We start from the raw sequence: 20,786 nt of genomic DNA on the forward strand, positions 1-20,786 counted from the left end.
TTATTTTTTAAGGAATATATGGGTCGGCACAACATGGAGGGCTGAAGGGCCTGTGCTGCACTGTAGCATTCTAGTGTCTAATGTCTAGAGTTACAAGCTTCAGAGGCTGAGATGGAGAGATCGTGTATACAACAACTGTTGCCCGGGTGCTTCACCAGTCGCACTTTCTGAGAGAGTTGCAAAGAGAAAGGCACTGTTGGGGGAAAAAACTCAAATGAAATCTTGGCTAGAGTTTGCCAGAAGGCATGTGGGAGACTCTGAACTCAGCTGGAAGAAGGTCTGATGAAACCAAAACTGAGCTTTTTTGGCCATCAGACTAAACACTGCACATCATCAAAAACACACCATCCCCACCGTAAAGCATGCTGGTGGCTGCATCATGCTGTGGGGATGCTTCCCTGCAGCAGGCCCTGGAAAGCTTGTGAAGGTAGAGGGCAAAATGGAAACAGCAAACTACAGGCAGTCTGCAAGAGAACTGCAACTTAGAAGATTTGTTTTCTATCATCAAGCCAAAGTTACACAGAAATGGCTTAAAAACATCAAAGGGAATGTCCTGGAGTGGCCGTCAAAGTCCAGAGCTCAATCCAATTGAGAATTTGTGACTGGACTTGAAAAGGGCTGTCACTCACGATTCCCATGCAATCTGACAGAGCTTAAGCAGTTTTGTAAAGACTAATGGGGGAAAAAATGCAGTGTTCTGATGTGCAGAATGGGTAGAGACCTACCCACGTAGACTCAAGATTGTAATTGCTGCCAAAGGTGCATCTACTAAATACTGGTTGAAGGAGGTGAATACTTCTGTAATAAATTATTTTGTGAATTGACTTTTTTGAATTGACTTAATTTCTTACATCCTTTGCATAACATGAGGAGTAAAAATCTTTGTTACATCTCCATCTAAAGGTGCAATGTGCAATCATAGTAATTTAGTAATAAAATGAATGGTCAATATAATATAGAGTACGTTCAAGTCAGTGTGCATTTATCAGTCTGATGGTCTAGTGGAAGAAGCTGTCCTGGAGACTGTTGGCCCTGGCTTTTATGCTGTGGTACTGTTTCCCGGATGGTAGCAGTTGGAATACATTGTAGTTGGGATGACCTTGGTCCCCAATGATGCAAAGTGGCCCTTTTTACACACCTGTCCTTGTAAATGTTTTGAATCATGGGTAGTTCACAACTACAGATGCACTGGGCTTTATATTTGTAATTAATTTAAATCACTTTATAGAGATCAGTTTTCAATTTGACACAAATGTCTTTTTCTGTTGATTTGTGTCAAAAAAGCCAAATTAAATTCACTGTGGTTAAATATTGTAAAACAATAAAACATGAAAACTTCTATGGGGAGTGAATACTTTTTATAGTCACTAAATATATCTGTTCCCTGAGAATACCTTCCAAAAACTTTCCCACAACTGATGTCAGACTCGCCCACCTATGATTTCCTGGTTTATTTTTAGAGCCTTTCTGAAACTGTGGAACAACATTGGCTATGCTCCATCACTCTGGTACCTCTCCTGTCACACACACCTCAGAGAGCAGGTCTCAGTTGAATATTCTACTGAGGTACAATGCCAGACTCCCTCAATACATCAACACTGATGTTCATACTCAAGCTCTGGAGTAATTTTTTATTTATTTTGATATACAGCCAGTAACAGGCTCTTCCAGCCCAACAAGCCCATGCAGTCGAAATATACCGGAGTGACCAATCAGCCTTCTAACCCAGACTCTTTGGCATCAGTTGCATAAAATTCCTTGCAGACAATGGTGGGAATTGAACCCAGGTCACTGGCACTGTAAAGCGTTATGCTACCAGGCCATCTCAATATTTGACCCCACAGCCTTCAGTATCTAAAGTAAGATTATTACCCACTGAGGCGCAACTGACGGACTTACAGAGATCAGCCCAAATGGATCGGGGGTCTTTACTGAGCTGACATTGTTCCTGTTCTCTTTACCTCCAGATAGAAAGTATTCAGATACACAATCCCTCATTACAAATTCCACAATCATTGCACTTAAGTATGTAAAAGGTCATTAAAAACTAATGATATCTTGCCTATTTTCCATTTCTGTGCAGCCTGTAATGAAAGAAATATTATAAAATTTGATATATTGTCCATTTTCTTTCCATTATTAGGCCTAGTACTTGTAAATGAATCTGAAACATCCTTAGAGCCTCCTTGTGAGAGTAATTAAAATGATATGTGGCTGTACTTTCTCAGAGTCAGGGGCTGGCATTTAGGACTCAGAAGGGCCTTTGGTCTCACACCACCAGGTTCAGGAGCAGTTATGACCCTGTAACCGTCTGATTCCCGAACTGGTGTGGATAACCTCACTCACATCAAACCTGGTGCCAATAGAATGCGGCACATCAAGTTCCTTCTTCTGCCCCAGCTTCCTTTCTCTGCAACTTCATATTTCTAACTTTTCCCCCCGTTCCAGTACAGGATCATTGACCTGAAATATTACCGCCGTTTATATGTCCCTATAAATGCTGAGTATTTACAAGATTTAATATTCTGATTGCTGGAAAAAAAAACCTGTTGTAAAGATTGTGGAGAGAGTGCAAAGCCACTAGTGTAGCACCCACTGAAGGCATCAGGGTCTTGTCTCTGCCCATAATTTATTCTTTCATCCCTTCTGTGCAGATATGTCGGAGTGCCTGGACCATTTTAAAGAGAATGAAGCTCTTGAGTTAACTGTGAGCTTCTCTTGAATAGATGCAGAGCAAAACAATGTCTGTGCAAAATCAGCTTACAACCTGAGTTTCTTTAATCACGTTGGACGCTGGCTACTGCATCTTGCACTTAATGAATTCACCCATTTCCCAGCTGTTTGTTCAAGAATGAGAGGCTACAGGGTTAAACAGATGGATTCAGGGATAGTTTGCTTTCAGATAGATGCTTCAAAGAGCTTCTATGACACATTGGAATCTGGGGAAAGAGGAGTTGGTTTGATAAAGAAATCTCTGCTCTTTATTTCACTTCAGTTGTCTCAATTCTTCAAATTCATTTTCCGATATTGTTTTATAATTGTTCTTCAACATGGACATTGTCTACTTCTCATGTAGAGAACTCGTAACAAACCCCGCTGCAGCTCCCATTCAAAGATCCAACGATTAGCTGCAATTACCATGTTTACATTGAAGCATACATTGAAATACATCGATTGCGTCAATGACCAACACAGTCCGAGAATTGTGCTGGGGGCAGCCCACAAGTGTCTCCATGCTTCTAGCACCAACATACCGGTAGTATGTCTACAACTTCCTAACCCCTACCCTAATCCAAACGTCTCTCGAATGTGGGAGGAGAGCAGAACACCTGGAGGAGGCCCACACAATCATGGGGAGAGCATGCAAACTCCTTACAGACAGCGATGGGATTGAACCTGGATCACTGACACTACGAACATTGTGCTAACCACTAGGTCAATATGCCACCTGAGTAACTCAGCATTAAAATTCTCACGTGTATTTTCAGTGATATGACCCTCTCCTCTCTCTGTAAACTCCCCAACCAGCACTAGACCCTCCCTTTACATTCCTTTAATTCCTGATGCTACAGGTTTCCAATTTTTAATCCAATATTGACAGCCATGCCTTCAGCTGCCTGGATCTTGACACCCCAAGTTCTGTCTTTTAACCCCTCAGCTTCTCTCTGAATGAAATACTCACAGTGACCACTCTATTAGGTACACCCGTTCATGCAAATATCTAATCAACCAATCGTGTGGCAGTAGGTCCATGCATAAAGGTGTGCAGACGTGGTCAAGACGTTCAGTTGATGATCAGAGGAAATGTGATGTCCGTGAATTTGACCGTGGAATGATTGTCGGTGCCATACTGGGTGGTTTGAGGATCTCAGAAACTGCTGATCCCTTGTGATTTTCACACACAACAGCCTCTAGAGTTTACAGAGAAAAACAACAAACATCCAGTGAGCAGCGGGTCTGTGGGTGAAGATGTCTTGTTAATCGGAGAGATCGGAGGAGAATGGCCAGACTGGTCCAAGCTGACAGTAACTCAAATAGCCATGCATTACAACAGTGGTGTGCGGAAGAACATCTCAGACCACAACACATCTCCTGAACCTTAAAGTGGACGGGCTACAGCAGCAGAAGACCATGAACACACACTCAGTGGCTGCTTTATTGCCTACAGGAGGAATCTAGTAAAGTCGCTGAGTATATTTACACAAACTTACCTCTGACTGAGTTTGTTCCAAACGAGTCATTATCTCCTTATTTTGCTTGATCTGTTGTGGTTGCGATTGATAATGTTCCACTGAAGCACCTTGTAATAGTTCAGTGTGCCAAAGAGACAATGTAATGCAGATTGCTGTGGTAATGTGGAGGCTTTGAAAAATCTCTCCAGAACCCACAGAGGATCCTTCCTGTCAGCTGAATACAAAACAAGCACAGATCATCTTTGGTTTCCATCGCCTTGATCAAATTACAAAAGGGAGGTTGTAGGATAGCGAGGAGATTGGAAGGGTTTTGTGTGGTTCCCTGACAGCAATTATATTTGTTTAGTGAAGTGTTATTCCACCAGGGAAATAAGTTGCCATCTCTCAGCAATCTCTTGCCCTGTCTCAGCTTCCCACTAAAGACATCCTGCTTCTCGAGAATGGATTCCCCAGCACGTTTTCTCTGGAGATGTTTTATAGGTCACACTGGTAACTTGGCTTTAATTAGAACTGCTGATAAATGAATTCCCTTTATTGGTCTGTGCATTGTTACTCATCTTCGAAGATTTCAGCAGAAGACTGTTTACATCTTCCACGTGGTGCGGTTGACTCCAGACTAACTCGTTTCCCTTTTCCCTGAAGTCTGGTAATTCACTTCCCTGAAATGGGGCACCACGGTAACGTAGTGGTTAGCGCAATGCTGTTACTGCTTGGGGCATTCCAGAGTTCAATTCCAGCACCGTCTGTAAGGAGCTTGTATGTTTTCCCTGTGAATTGCGTGGGTTTCCTCCGGGATCCCACAATTCAAAGACCTACTGGTTAGTTGGCTAAATGGTCATTGTAAATTGTCCTGTGATTAGGCTGGAGTTAAACGGTGGGTTACGAGGCCATGTGGCTCATCAGGCTGGCAGAGCCTATTCTGAATTTCTAAATAAATTCATAATAAATCCTGGAGGATCTCAGTATTACAGGCACACTCTGAAAATTCAATATCTCAATAAAGAGCTGGGAAGTTATCCATCCCTGACATCCAATTAGAGCCATAGTGAGTCAGAGAACACGGAAATAAGCCCATTGGCCCACCAGGCTCACAATACTAATCCCAGGGACCAGCATTTTGTCCATAACCTGAAATGCTTGAGTGATTCAACTGCTCATTCAGCTACTTTCTAAGCGTGCTGAGAGTACCTGAGTGCAAAGCAGAAGCCATTAGAGAACCAGATGGGTTTTTACAACAGTCCAGTAGTTTCACTGTCACCGTTACTGAGACTCACTTCAATTCCAGATTTATTTAACGAGTCCCCAGCTGCTGTGCTGGGATTCAAACTCGCGTCTCGGAGCCAGTGGTCCAGAACGTTGGCTGCTCGCTTGGTAACTGCACCTCGCAGTCAGCCCAGGCGTGTGCTCTCAAGTTCCCGGAGTAAGATTCACATCTGCACGGCAGAGCGAGGGTCTGGCCCACCTGGACAGGACTGACACCTGAGCAGAAACCACAGAATGAAATAAAAACAAATGCATCAAAAGTATTTTAACCACCTTGTGATTTTCCAAGAATTCAATCAAGCGATACTAGCCTCTCTGTGGAGTTGCACACGTGTTAATTTGTTTGCATGACACTAAGTGAAATGTAATTTAATTCTGAATACTTTAGTACAAGTAGATGGTAATGATTGGTATTTAATGCATCATTTTCCGTAATTTGCTTCTCCTCTGAGGCGTACATTAGCATTTACTCACTCAGTCACTAGAATGACATGATCAGCTCCTTCAATCAATGTACACAATATTAGAATGGCTCACAGCAACAGAGGAACCAGTCCTGTCACATGAGCAACAGCTACCAAAGACGTTGAAGGGGGATGTTTTTGATGTGATGGGGACATGCATCAACAGATAGCTGCCACTCCCCCACGTTCCTACGCTGTGCGTGATCAGATGCTGTTAATCCTCCTATGTTACTCTGTTCCTCCCCCGTTCTGTATCAGAGACGAGACCCTCTATGTCTCTGTAATATTTTCAGTTCCCTTGGTGACTAAAATCTGGAGAAAGATTCAATATTCAGGAATTCCAGAGATTGTTTAATGTTGTTTCCACTACACAAGTGTAAAGAGAGTGAAGCAATGTTTTCTCTGGATCCGATGCAGAACAAGAAAAAACAATGACATTAGGAACACAATAAATATAACGACATAAGATACATATCTTATTCACATAGATTGTACGTTCATAAAGTGACACTAGGCACAGGAGTGCCTATCCATATGGTGATGACAAGAAATGATGAAGTGGTATTCGGGGTGTGGAGGGTGGAGGTACTGATCAGCCTTACTGCTGGGGAAAGTAACTGCTCTTCAGTCTGGTGTTCCCGACATGGATGCTGCGTGGCCTCCTCCCCGATGGGAGTGGGACAAACAGCCTATGGGCAGGGTGCGGGATCCTCATGATACTGCGGGCATTTTCCTGGCCCCTTTCTGTATATTCGTCCCTGATGGTGGGTATGTTGGTGCCAGTGATGCACCGGGCAGTTTCAACAACTGAGCCCTCCTGTTTGCTGCGCTACAGATGTCACCGTGCAGTAATGCAGCATGCTAACATGCTTTGTACTGCACTTTGTAGAAAATCAAGATTCTTTTTGACGGTGATGCACACCATAGTCCGTCACTCCCCCACATTGCTATCTCTCGTCTTATCAGATGTTGTTTCTCCTCTTCTGTCCACCCCCATTCTCTATATGAGTAAGTCCCAGAGATGAGAGCCTCAGTGTCTATACAAGTATTTTCTATTGGTGAGATAAAACCTTGAGGAAGATGTAAAACAGACTGATTTTTCACTATTGGTAAATTTGATGCTGTTACAGTTGGCCAAAGGGCCTGTTTCTATGGAGCATGATTCTGTGACTCCACACTCAGTGCCACTTTATTAGATACACCTGTTCACCTGCTCGTTAATGCAAATATCTAATTAGGCAATCATGAGGCAGCAACTCACTGCATAAAAGCATTCAAACATGGTTAAGAGGTACGGTTGTTGTTCAGACCCAACATCAGAATGGGGAAGAAATGTGATCTAAGTTTTTGGTTTGTTGGCCTTTCTAAATCAGAGCATTGAGTATAGGAGTTGGGATGTAATGTTAAAATTGTACAAGGCATTGGTGAGGCCGAATTTGGAGTATTGTGTACAGTTCTGGTCACCGAATTATAGGAAAGATGTCAACAAAATAGAGAGAGTACAGAGAAGATTTACTAGAATGTTACCTGGGTTTCAGCACCTAAGTTACAGGGAAAGATTGAACAAGTTTGGTCTTTATTCTTTGGAGTGTAGAAGGTTGAGGGGGGACTTGATAGAGGTATTTAAAATTATGAGGGGGATAGATAGAGTTGATGTGGATAGGCTTTTTCCATTGAGTGTAGGGGAGATTCAAACAAGAGGACATGAGTTGAGCGTTAGGGGGCAAAAGTTTAAGGGTAACACGAGGGGGAATTTCTTTACTCAGAGAGTGGTAGCTGTGTGGAATGAGCTTCCAGTAGAAGTGGTAGAGGCAGGTTCAGTATTGTCATTTAAAGGAAAATTGGATAGGTATATGGAGAGGAAAGGAATGGAGGGTTATGGGCTGAGTGCAGGTCAGTGGGACTAGGTGAGAGTCGGCACGGACCAGAAGGGCTGAGATGGCCTGTTTTCATGCTGTAATTGTTATATGGTTATATGGGTAAGTGACTTTGACCGTGGAATGATTTTTGGCACCAGATGGAGTAGTTTGAGTATCTCAGAAACTGATGATCTGCTAGTACTTTCACACACCACAATCTCTAGAATTTACAGAGAATGATACAAAAAACAACAAACATTGAGGGGCAGTTCTGAGGCAAAAATGCCTTGTTAATGAGAGAGGTCAGAGGAGAATGGCTGGGTTGATTCAGACTGAAAGGAAGAGGACAGTAATCACATATTCACACATTTCAACAGTGGTGTGCAGAAGAACAGCTCTGTGCACAACAGTAGATGGGCTACAGAGCGGACGACCATGAATGTGCTGTACACTCTGTGGACGCTTTGAGGAGGTATTTAATGAAATGGCCGCAGAGCGTATACCACTGTCATTTAAAACTATAGACACAGGAGATTCTGTAGATGATGTAAGTCTTGAATTACACACTCAGAATGCAGGAGAAACTCAGCAGGTCAGGCAGCCTTTACGGAGGAAAAGGAATAGTTGATCTTTCAGGCCGAGACCATTCAGTGGGACTGGTGCTTCCTGAGTCCAGCTGAGCTCCCACAGTATTTTGTTTGTGTTTAGAATTGTGTTGGGTTGCGAGGAGAGATGGCGTTCGGGGGAGTTTGGATTTGAAGTGGGGTCCAGACACAATTGATCAGAAATTGAGTGCAGGAAGTAATGGGGGGCGATGTACTACCTGCACATCAGCCCCACAGCAGTGTGCAGGGATGGAACATCTTCATTAATCTGGCTTGAGTGGCTCAGGATCTGCTTTGAAAGTGCTGAAGCAGTGTTACTACAGGTGTACACTGTGGAGTTTCATTATTCATTCCTGATGACGAGATCATATTCTGTCAACAGTGTACAAACAGTGATTTCACAGTGTAATAGTGTTTCAGTATTCATTCCTGACGACGAGATTGCATTCTGTGAACAGTGTATAACCAGTGAATTCACAGTGTAATAGTGTTTCAGTATTCATTCCTGACGACGAGATCGCATTCTGTGAACAGTGTATAGCCAGTGATTTCACAGTGTAATAGTGTTTCAGTATTCATTCCTGATGACGAGATCGCATTCTGTGAACAGTGTATAACCAGTGATTTCACAGTGTAATAGTGTTTCAGTATTCATTCCTGATGACGAGATCGCATTCTGTGAACAGTGTATAACCAGTGAATTCACAGTGTAATAGTGTTTCAGTATTCATTCCTGATGACGAGATCACATTCTGTGAACAGTGTATAACCAGTGATTTCACAGTGTAATAGTGTTTCAGTATTTATTCCTGATGACGAGATCACATTCTGTGAACAGTGTATAACCAGTGATTTCACAGTGTGATAGTGTTTCAGTATTCATTTCTGATGACGAGATCGCATTCTGTGAACAGTGTATAACCAGTGATTTCACAGTGTGATAGTGTTTCAGTATTCATTTCTGATGATGAGATCGCATTCTGTGAACAGTGTATAACCAGTGATTTCACAGTGTAAGTGTTTCAGTATTCATTCCTGATGACGAGATCACATTTTGTGAATGTTATATGTTTAACAACCAGTGATTTCATTAACGGTTTGTGAAACGACAAGTGAAAAGAAACATTTAACACTTCAGAACAGAGTGGGGGAAGCTGGTAAAATTGGAGTTGAAAGAGGACCCTGATTTGTTGAATACAAATCATTGAAAGCAGTTCTGTGTTTTAACACCAAGTGGAAAACTGTCACTCCGCTTGGCAAACACGAGGAAATCTGCAGATGCTGGAAATTCAAGCAACACACACAAACTGCTGGTGGAACGCAGCAGGCCAGGCAGCATCTATAGGGAGAAGCGCTGTCGACGTTTCGGGCCGCGACCCTTCGTCAGGACGCCACTTGGCGTTCTGCCTGTCGTTTCTTCAGTTTCCCAGCAGCAGCAGCAGCAACAGCAACTTCACTTCTGGGGCCATAACCAGCAATTTTTAAAAAGCCTCTATAATTTTACCTGATTGAAGGGTCTCCACCCAAGATGTTTATTCCCCTCCATAGATGCTGCCTGACCTGCTGAGTTTCTCCAGCGTTTTGTGTGGGTTCTCTGGGTTTCCAGCATCTGCAGAATCCTTTGTGTCTGTAATTTTACACAAACTTTCTGCACCCATTTTTATTTTGCTGCTGTCTCAGCTCAGTATCAGTCAGAATTACTCAGCGAAGAAATGCCTTGTCTATTCAGGTACCTGTCTTAGATATGTTATCAACACAGTAATTGTACCCTGATCATCACGTTCCAGATATTAACCATTCTCTGTGTAAAAACATTCCCCTCAAATCCTGTTTAAAACTCCATACCCTCACTTTAACCCTATGCCCTCTTGTTTTTGGAAGGAAGATTTTGACTATCTGCCTCTCATAACCTTATATTCTTCTGTCAAGTCACCCCTCGGCCTCCTTTGCTCTGAGGAAAACAGGCCCAGCCCTTCCAAGTGTAGGTGTGAGCTTTATAGTTCAATATAATGGGTGATGCACTGGAACAGTGAGTTGAGTGTAAACACAAAGTTATCAGGGTTAATTAAACAGCGGTATATTTTAACCAACTGAAGTATTAATGAGTAACACATCCAAAATGCTGGTGAAACTCAGCACGCCGGGCAATAAAAAGTCAACAGTTCAGGTTGAGACACTTAATCAGGACACCGCTGTCAGGATGCAGTCCGAAATGTTAACTGTTTATTGCTTTCCATAGATGCTACCTGACCTGCTGAGTTCCTCCAGCATTTTGTGTGTTACTCTGGATTTCCAGCATCTGCAGAATCTCTTGTGCTGATGAAGTTTTAAAGGAGATAAAGTTGCACTAAACCTTAACACGTTTATTTTTTTATCTGCCATGTTAGATGATGCCCTATAGAGGCAAGAGGATCAGCACATGTTGCCTGCAAAACCAGCATTGAATATTCTTGTAGGGAGTAAGGAGATGCCTTCAGAGAATCATATTGGGAGGCCACTCTGTCTGTTGAGTCCATGCTGGCCATCAGATGTCAAAGAAGGAGGTCACTCAATGTACTGAGACAATGCTGGCCATCTTTGGGATAATCCAGACTGACTTATTCTTTCCCTTTCCCACTCTTTCCCTTTAGCTCAGTAAATTATATTCCCTCTCCAATTCCTTTTCCAAAGGCCCTGATAAACTCTGGTGCTACAATCCCTACATCGATGCACTCCAGCTGGTCACACCATGTAAGGAAATCTTGCTTCACGCCTCTCCTTCCCCTCTGCTTGTATCTTTTGACCTTCACTTTGAGCCTGTGTCCTTCAGTCCTTGAGGCATGAACGATCAGAACAGGGGTAGGCCAATCGATCCCTCAAGCCCGTGCTGTCCTGCCAAAAGATCCCTTCTGGAAAGTGCTATCAGGCTATTAAAACAAAAACTTCATGACATTTACTTTTCCTTTCCCAGGCAGTTAATCTGATCAATCTTTCTAGTAAACCGAATGGCTCGTTGAGTTCGTTGTGAGTATCTCTGTCTCCCATACAGTTTCTCCATTGAACTCCCATAGACCAAGACCCACTGGCTCATTGAGTTCAGTGTGAGTATCTCTGTCTCCCATACAGTTTCTCCATTGAACTCCCATAGACCAAGACCCACTGGCTCATTGAGTTCAGTGTGAGTATCTCTGTCTCTCCCATACAGTTTCTCCATTGAACTCCCATAGACCAAGACCCACTGGCTCATTGAGTTCAGTGTGAGTATCTCTGTCTCCCATACAGTTTCTCCATTGAACTCCCATAGACCAAGACCCACTGGCTCATTGAGTTCAGTGTGAGTATCTTTGTCTCCCATACAGTTTCTCCATTGAACTCCCATAGACCAAGACCCACTGGCTCATTGAGTTCGGTGTGAGTATCTCTGTCTCTCCCATACAGTTTCTCCATTGAACTCCCATAGACCAAGACCCACTGGCTCATTGAGTTCAGTGTGAGTATCTCTGTCTCCCATACAGTTTCTCCATTGAGCTCCCATAGACCAAGACCCACTGGCTCATTGAGTTCAGTGTGAGTATCTCTGTCTCCCATACAGTTTCTCCATTGAACTCCCATAGACCAAGACCCACTGGCTCATTGAGTTCAGTGTGAGTATCTCTGTCTCCCATACAGTTTCTCCATTGAACTCCCATAGACCAAGACCCACTGGCTCATTGAGTTCGGTGTGAGTATCTCTGTCTCCCATACACTTTCTCCATTGAACTCCCATAGACCAAGACCCACTGGCTCATTGAGTTCGGTGTGAGTATCTCTGTCTCCCCCATACAGATTCTCCATTGAACTCCCATAGACCAAGACCCACTGGCTCATTGAGTTCAGTGTGAGTATCTCTGTCTCCCATACACTTTCTCCATTGAACTCCCATAGACCAAGACCCACTGGCTCGTTCAGTTCGGTGTGAGTATCTCTGTCTCTCCCATACAGTTTCTCCATTGAACTCCCATAGACCAAGACCCACTGGCTCATTGAGTTCGGTGTGAGTATCTCTGTCTCCCATACAGTTTCTCCATTGAACTCCCATAGACCAAGACCCACTGGCTCATTGAGTTCAGTGTGAGTATCTCTGTCTCCCATACAGTTTCTCCATTGAGCTCCCATAGACCAAGACCCACTGGCTCATTGAGTTCAGTGTGAGTATCTCTGTCTCCCATACAGTTTCTCCATTGAACTCCCATAGACCAAGACCCACTGGCTCATTGAGTTCAGTGTGAGTATCTCTGTCTCCCATACAGTTTCTCCATTGAACTCCCATAGACCAAGACCCACTGGCTCATTGAGTTCGGTGTGAGTATCTCTGTCTCCCATACACTTTCTCCATTGAACTCCCATAGACCAAGACCCACTGGCTCATTGAGTTCGGTGTGAGTATCTCTGTCTCCCCCATACAGATTCTCCATTGAACTCCCATAGACCAAGACCCACTGGCTCATTGAGTTCAGTGTGAGTATCTCTGTCTCCCATACAGTTTCTCCATTGAACTCCCATAGACCAAGACCCACTGGCTCATTGAGTTCGGTGTGAGTATCTCTGTCTCCCATACACTTTCTCCATTGAACTCCCATAGACCAAAACCCACTGGCTCATTGAGTTCAGTGTGAGTATCTCTGTCTCCCATACAGTTTCTCCATTGAACTCCCATAGACCAAGACCCACTGGCTCATTGAGTTCGGTGTGAGTATCTCTGTCTCCCATACAGTTTCTCCATTGAACTCCCATAGACCAAGACCCATTGCTCATTGAGTTCAGTGTGAGTATCTCTGTCTCCCATACAGTTTCTCCATTGAATTCCCATAGACCAAGACCCACTGGCTCGTTCAGTTCGGTGTGAGTATCTCTGTCTCCCATACAGATTCTCCATTGAACTCCCATAGACCAAGACCCACTGGCTCATTGAGTTCAGTGTGAGTATCTCTGTCTCCCCCATACAGTTTCTCCATTGAACTCCCATAGACCAATATGCCTCTTAACATCCAAGTCCCTTAACATCCAATGTCCCGTAACATCCGACGTCTCAAAACATCCAACGTCTGTAACATCCAGTATCCTGTAATATCCGGCGTCCTGTAACATCCGATGTCCCGTAACATCCAGCATCCCGCAATATTCAGCATCCCATAACATCAGACATCCCATAACATCCCGTGTCCCGTAACATCAGAATGCCATAACATCCAACTCCCCGTAACATCAGAATGCCATAACATCCAACTCCCCGTAACATCAGTGTCCCATAACATCCAGCGTCCCATAATATGGGACACCCCGTAATACCCAATGTCTGCAGATTCAGCTCTCAGGTTCACTCGATTGCACCTGGAATTGGTTTATTATTGTCACGTACAGTGAAAAACTTGTCTTGCATGTTGGTAAGATCATTACCCAGTGTGTTGAGGTAGAACAAGGTAAAATGATAACAGAATGCAGAATAAAGTATGACAGTTGCAGGGAAAGTGCAGTGTAGTGAAACAATAAGGTGCAAGATCAGTGTGAGGTAGATTGCGAGGTCAAGAGTTCATTGTTTCTTACAGTGAATTCTTACTGTAAACTGGGGATTGGTAATTAGCAATTGATTTATTATTGTCACATGTACTGAGATACAGTGAAAAACTTAGTTTTGCAAGCCTTCCAAACAGATCATTTCACAACATAAATACATCACAAAATAAAGTAGAAGTGAAAGGCAATAAAAGAGTGTAGAATATATAATCACAGTTACATAGAGAGTGAAATGCAGACAGATAATAAGGTGCAAGGGCCGTGAAGAGGTAGATTATGAGGTCGCATTCATATTTATCGTACTAGAGGTCTGTCCAAGTCCTAAAAATAGAAGCTGTCGTTGAACCTGGTGATGTGTGTTTTCCAGCTTTTGTATTTTCTGGCCGATGGAAGGAGCAGACAAAAGATTGCCCAGGGTGGCTGGGGTCTTTGATAATGTCTGTTTCACTGGGGCGCTGAGAGTGGAGTGGCAGGGATGGTTTTCGCGATGGACTGAGATTTGCCTCTACAATTTCTATTCAGTGCTCACATTTTCTGTGATGCTCACGTAAAGTTGGCTTCTTTACCCATCAAGTTCAAAGTAAATTTATCATCAAAGTATGTCTATATATGGCACCACATACTACCCTGAGATCCATTTGTTGTGGGCATTCACAGGAACAAAGAAATACAATAAAATCAATAAAAATCAACACCAAAGAAAGACCGACAAACAACCAATGTGCTAATTAAGACAAACCCCCCCCCCCCCCCACAAATAAATAAATAAATATCTTTGTAGATTAATGGTAATGAAGCGCTACTACAGCTAAATTACGGTTTAGCTCTGCAGTTCAATTCCAGCACCATCTGTAAGGAGTCTCTGTACATTCTCCCTGTAGAATTTGTGGTTTTCCCTTTCTGCACTGGTTTCCTATCGCAGTTCAAAGTTGTTCTGTGTAGCTTAATTGGTCATTGTACATTGTCCTATGGTTCAGTTAGGGTTAATTCAGGTTGTTGAGGTTACTGGGACAGCATAGCCAGAAGGGAGGAAGGGTCTTCTCCATGCTGTTTGCTAAATAAATAAACAATACCGAGAACATGAGATGTAGAGCCCTTGAAAGTGAGTCCATAGGCTGTGCAATCAGTTCAGTGTTGAGGGGAGTGAAGTTCAGGAGTCTGATGTTTATAGGGTAATAACTGTTCCTGGACCTGGTGGTGTGGAGTGCTGTGATCTTGAGACTATTAACCATTAGACACATGCCTACACCATGAAGGAATAAAAGAGAGTCTATAATGTTCACCCTGACTTCCCATCTTCTTTGATCTCTGGTTCCAGATGGCAGTGCCTTGTACCGAGGATGTTTCAAAAGACCAGCCAATGTTTCCCTCGCCCTGCCCACCAGCACCGTCCTGCAGAACATGTCCGTGGATAAATGTGTGGACCACTGCACTGAGAAGGTAACTTACCAACCACTAATGTACACTGGAGTAGATTCCTGCTGAAGGATTTGGCATTGAAACTCTCGGTGTTGCTGTCATTGTTCTGAAGTGAAAAGACAAAAGGAAAGTCTGGGCAAACCTGGATTGTTTTCTCTGGAGAGTCAGATGCCAAGGGGAGACAGACAGCAAGGGGAGACAGGGCCAAGGGGAGACAGACAGCAAGGGGAGACAGGTGCCAAGGGGAGACAGACAGCAAGGGGAGACAGGTGCCAAGGGGAGACAAACGCCAAGGGGAGACAAACACCAAGGGGAGACAGACAGCAAGGGGAGACAAACACCAAGGGGAGACAGACAGCAAGGGGAGACAGGCGCCAAGGGGAGACAAACACCAAGGGGAGACGGGTGCCAAGGGGAGACAGACAGCAAGGAGAGACAGGTGCCAAGGGGAGACAAACACCAAGGGGAGACAGGTGCCAAGGGGAGACAAACACCAAGGGGAGACAGACAGCAAGGGGAGACAGGTGCCAAGGGGAGACAGGCGCCAAGGGGAGACAAACACCAAGGGGAGTCAGACAGCAAGGGGAGGCGAATGCCACGGGGAGACCTGATACAGGCTTACAACATGTTGAAAAACATAGTTATGGCAACAGACAGAATCCTTTTCCCAGTGTAGAAATGTCAAACACTAAAGGACATAGGTTTAAGGTGAGGGGAAGAAAGTTTAAAGGGAACCTAAATTAGAATTCCTTCACTCAGTGGGTGGTGTGAGTATAGAACGACCTCCAAACGGAAGTGGTGAATGTGGGTTCGACGTGAAATTTAAGAGGAGTTTGGATAGGTAAATAGATGGGAGGGTTATGGATGGTTGTGGTCCTCAAGCAGATCGATGGGACTAGGAAGAATAACAGTTTGGCACGAACTAGATATGCAAAAGGGCCTGTTTCTGTGCTGTCATGTTCTGTGATTCTGTGTCGAAGGGAAGTTTTGTTTTTACACGGAGTTTGGGAGGGGACTAGAGTTCATTATCAGGTAAAGTGTTCGAAATACAGGTACGATGGCAATATTGAAGATAATTTAGACAGATACATAAACAGGCTGGGAATGGAGGGACACTGACAATGTGCAGGCAGTTGGGGATTAATTTGATTAGTATCATAGTCAGAACTGACCTTTAGCCAGAGGGTGGTGAATCTGTGGAATTCATTGTCTCAGACAGCTGTGGAGTCTGGGTCACTGGGGAAATTTCAAGCAGACGTTGATTGGTTCTTGATTAGTAAAGTAGTCAGAGGTTACAGGGAGAAGGCAGGGGAATGGGATTGAGAAAGAATGGCCGGATGCCAAATGGCCTAATTCTGCTCCTATGCCTTACTGTCTTATGGAGCAGGAATGCCTCGACTTAGAATGTCCATCAGAAACGTTGCATGGTGCACCCTGGAATGGGATTATTTCAGCTGGTAAATTGGTTTATATTTGTCACTTGTACCGAGGTTGAGTGAAAAACTGAGTTTTGTGTGTCATCCATACACATCCTTTCATCACATCAGTGCCTAGAGGGAAGACAACAGCAGAATGCAGACTGACGTGTTACAGTAACACAGTGCAATGCAGACAGGCAATAAGGGGCAACGTCATAATGTTGTCAAGAACCCATCTTAATGTACTGTTCAATCGTCTTATAGCAGAGGCATTGAATTTGTCTTTGAGCCTGGTGGTGTGTCTTTTTAGGATTTTGTATCTGCCCAGTGGGAGGTGGGAGAAGAGAAATGCCCGGGGTGGCCGTATTTCCAGTCTTGGGCAGAGCAGGTGCTAAAGCAAGCATAGATGTACGTTGATCTGATGTACATCGGCAAGCTGTGATGCACGTGGATCGGATGTTTCTATCGTCCATCACCGAGCTGTGATATATGTGGATCGGATGTTTCTATCGTCCATCACCGAGCTGTGATATACGTGGATCGGATGTTTCTATCGTCCATCACTGAGCTGTGATGTACGTGGATCGGATGTTTCTATCGTCCCTCACCGAGCTGTGATATACGTGGATCGGATGTTTCTATCGTCCATCACCGAGCTGTGATGCACGTGGATCGGATGCTTTCTACGATGCATCAATAATAAATACATAGATAGAAACACAGTGAAAAGGAGGACTATGCTACCCCATCATATCTACAGATGACACTGGATTTCCTATTCACCTATCGGACGTCAAATTTTCCCTACACTGGTTTCTGCTCACCAGTGTTTAGATGTTGGTGTGATTTGATGTAACACCTGATTGTTTCATTTCTTGGAGACACCATGCTATAAGTCACTCCCTGAGAATGAAGTGTGATTAACATCTGTCCCCAGCAGCACGTAATACTTACGAAGAAAGACTTGTTTTCCTTTTGGACCTTTCAGAGCCTCCAGACATCAAAGCGCTTTGATTTCCTACCACCAAGCCTGTGCACAGGAATCAAGAGGTTGTTTACAACAGTCTGAAAGTTTCATGGACACGAAACTTACCTTTTTTTAGAAAAGAATCAGAACCAGAATAAGGTTTAACATCACTGCCCTTTGTCGTAAAATTTGTTGTTTTGTGGTAGCAATACATTGTATAACATAGTAATAAAAATTACAATAAGAGGTGTGTGTGTATATATATTTAAAAGAAGTAGTGCAAAAAGAGAGTGAAAAATAGTGAGGTAGTGTACACGGGCTCATTGTCCGTTCAGAAATCTGATGGTGGAGCGGAAGAAGCTGTTACTGAAATGTTGAGTGTGCGTCTTCAGGCTCCTGTTCCCCTCCTTATGGCAGCAATGAGAAGAGGGTATGTTTTGGATGATAGGGGCCCTTAATGTTGGATGCCACCTTTTTGAGGCATTGTCTTTTGAAGGTGTCCTCGATGCTGGGGAGGTCATGCCCATGATGGAGCTGGCTGAGTTTACGCTTCCTGCAGCTATTTCCAATCCTGTGCTGAGGTCTCTCCGTACTAGACCGGATGATCCAAGTTTATTCAATTACTCAGGTTATAATTCTTCTACTAGCCTGACAGGCTGTGAACCGAACAATGCAAGTCTCTTGATACTTGTCCACTATCTTAACCGTTCTATTACTCTGTCCTTAATTGGAGATGTGCTCAGCCAAGTGAAGCAATCGCTCTGAGTGATGATTCATCCCACTCTCTAAGCCAGTAATCGGATACAGGCAAAACAACTAATGCACCAATTGTATTCCTACTTCATAAATTTGAAATCAATTTGCCATGTTTCCTCTGTCCATACAGCCTTTAAAGTCTATTGATTTTTACCTTGGTTTCTGAAATATTACATTTAGATATTAATGGGTTAGTGCTGGAAACACCCTCCTGTTGAAATAAATTGAACCTGTCTTGTTAAAAGAAAGTAAGTATGTCAACTGAGGGTGATCCCAGGATGTTCCGAGACTCTTGCAGTTCAGCTGCTGTCACACAGACATAACTTTATAGTACAAGAGCAAATCCTCTTGTCCACTGAGTAATGCAAATATCAAGAACCCATTTATACACTAATCCCGAGTACCACAGACAATACAAACAGTAATCCTACACAAAGTATTTTATACTCCTCACATTGACATCAATCAGCCACCAGCACACTGGGAACAATTTACAATGGACAATGAATTACCCCCAGATTCCATCACCCACCAGCACACTGGTGAACAATTTACAATGGACAATGAATTACCCCCAGATTCCATCACCCACCTGTACACTAGGAACAATTTACAATGGACAATGAATTACCCCCAGATTCAATCACCCACCTGTACACTAGGAACAATTTACAATGGACAATGAATTACCCACAGATTCAATCACCCACATGCACACTGGGAACAATTTACAATGGACAATGAATTACCCCCAGATTCAATCACCCACCTGTACACTGGGAACAATTTACAATGGACAATGAATTACCCCCAGACTCAATCACCCACCTGTACACTGGGAACAATTTACAATGGACAATGAATTACCCCCAGATTCCATCACCCACCTGCACACTGGGAACAATTTACAATGGACAATGAATTACCCCCAGACTCAATCACCCACCTGTACACTGGGAACAATTTACAATGGACAATGTATTACCCCCAGATTCCATCACCCACCTGCACACTGGTGAACAATTTACAATGGACAATGAATTACCCCCAGATTCAATCACCCACCAGCACACTGGGAACAATTTACAATGGACAATGAATTACCCCCAGATTCCATCACCCACCTGCACACTGGGAACAATTTACAATGGACAATGAATTATCCCCAGATTCATTCAACCACCTGTACACTAGGAACAATTTACAATAGACAATGAATTACCCCCAGATTCAATCACCCTCCTGTACACTGGGAACAATTTACAATGGACAATGAATTACCCCCAGATTCATTCACCCACCTGTACACTGGGAACAATTTACAATGGACAATGAATTACCCCCAGATTCAATCACCCACCTGCACACTGGTGAACAATTTACAATGGACAATGAATTACCCCCAGATTCCATCACCCACCAGCACACTGGGAACAATTTACAATGGACAATGAATTACCCCCAGATTCCATCACCCACCTGCACACTGGGAACAATTTACAATGGACAATGAATTACCCCCAGATTCAATCACCCACCTGCACACTGGTGAACAATTTACAATGGACAATGAATTACCCCCAGATTCCATCACCCACCAGCACACTGGGAACAATTTACAATGGACAATGAATTACCCCCAGATTCCATCACCCACCTGCACACTGGGAACAATTTACAATGGACAATGAATTACCCCCAATTTCAATCACCCACCAGCACACTGGGAACAATTTACAATGGACAATGAATTACCCCCAGATTCATTCACCCACCAGCACACTGGGAACAATTTACAATGGACAATGAATTACCCCCAGATTCCATCACCCACCAGCACACTGGGAACAATTTACAATGGACAATGAATTATCCCCAGATTCATTCAACCACCTGTACACTAGGAACAATTTACAATAGACAATGAATTACCCCCAGATTCAATCACCCTCCTGTACACTGGGAACAATTTACAATGGACAATGAATTACCCCCAGATTCATTCACCCACCTGTACACTGGGAACAATTTACAATGGACAATGAATTACCCCCAGATTCAATCACCCACCTGCACACTGGTGAACAATTTACAATGGACAATGAATTACCCCCAGATTCCATCACCCACCAGCACACTGGGAACAATTTACAATGGACAATGAATTACCCCCAGATTCATTCACCCACCTGTACACTGGGAACAATTTACAATGGACAATGAATTACCCCCAGATTCCATCACCCACCTGCACACTGGGAACAATTTACAATGGACAATGAATTACCCCCAGATTCATTCACCCACCAG

General features: G+C 43.6%; 1 protein-coding gene across 5 annotated transcripts in view; it reads left to right on the forward strand.

Annotated features, from left to right (window-relative positions):
* LOC140732995 (sialate:O-sulfotransferase 2-like) overlaps positions 1-20,786 on the forward strand; it is a 450,507-nt gene that overhangs the window by 350,426 nt on the left and 79,295 nt on the right. For all 5 annotated transcript variants that reach the window (XM_073055731.1, XM_073055733.1, XM_073055735.1 and 2 more), the window contains one exon: positions 15,235-15,356. In XM_073055731.1, the coding sequence (XP_072911832.1) occupies positions 15,235-15,356 (122 nt within the window). The remainder of the gene's footprint in view (positions 1-15,234; positions 15,357-20,786) is intronic.

The sequence above is a fragment of the Hemitrygon akajei genome, chromosome 9, assembly GCF_048418815.1.
Source record: "Hemitrygon akajei chromosome 9, sHemAka1.3, whole genome shotgun sequence".
In the NCBI taxonomy this organism is placed as follows: Eukaryota; Metazoa; Chordata; class Chondrichthyes; order Myliobatiformes; family Dasyatidae; genus Hemitrygon; species Hemitrygon akajei.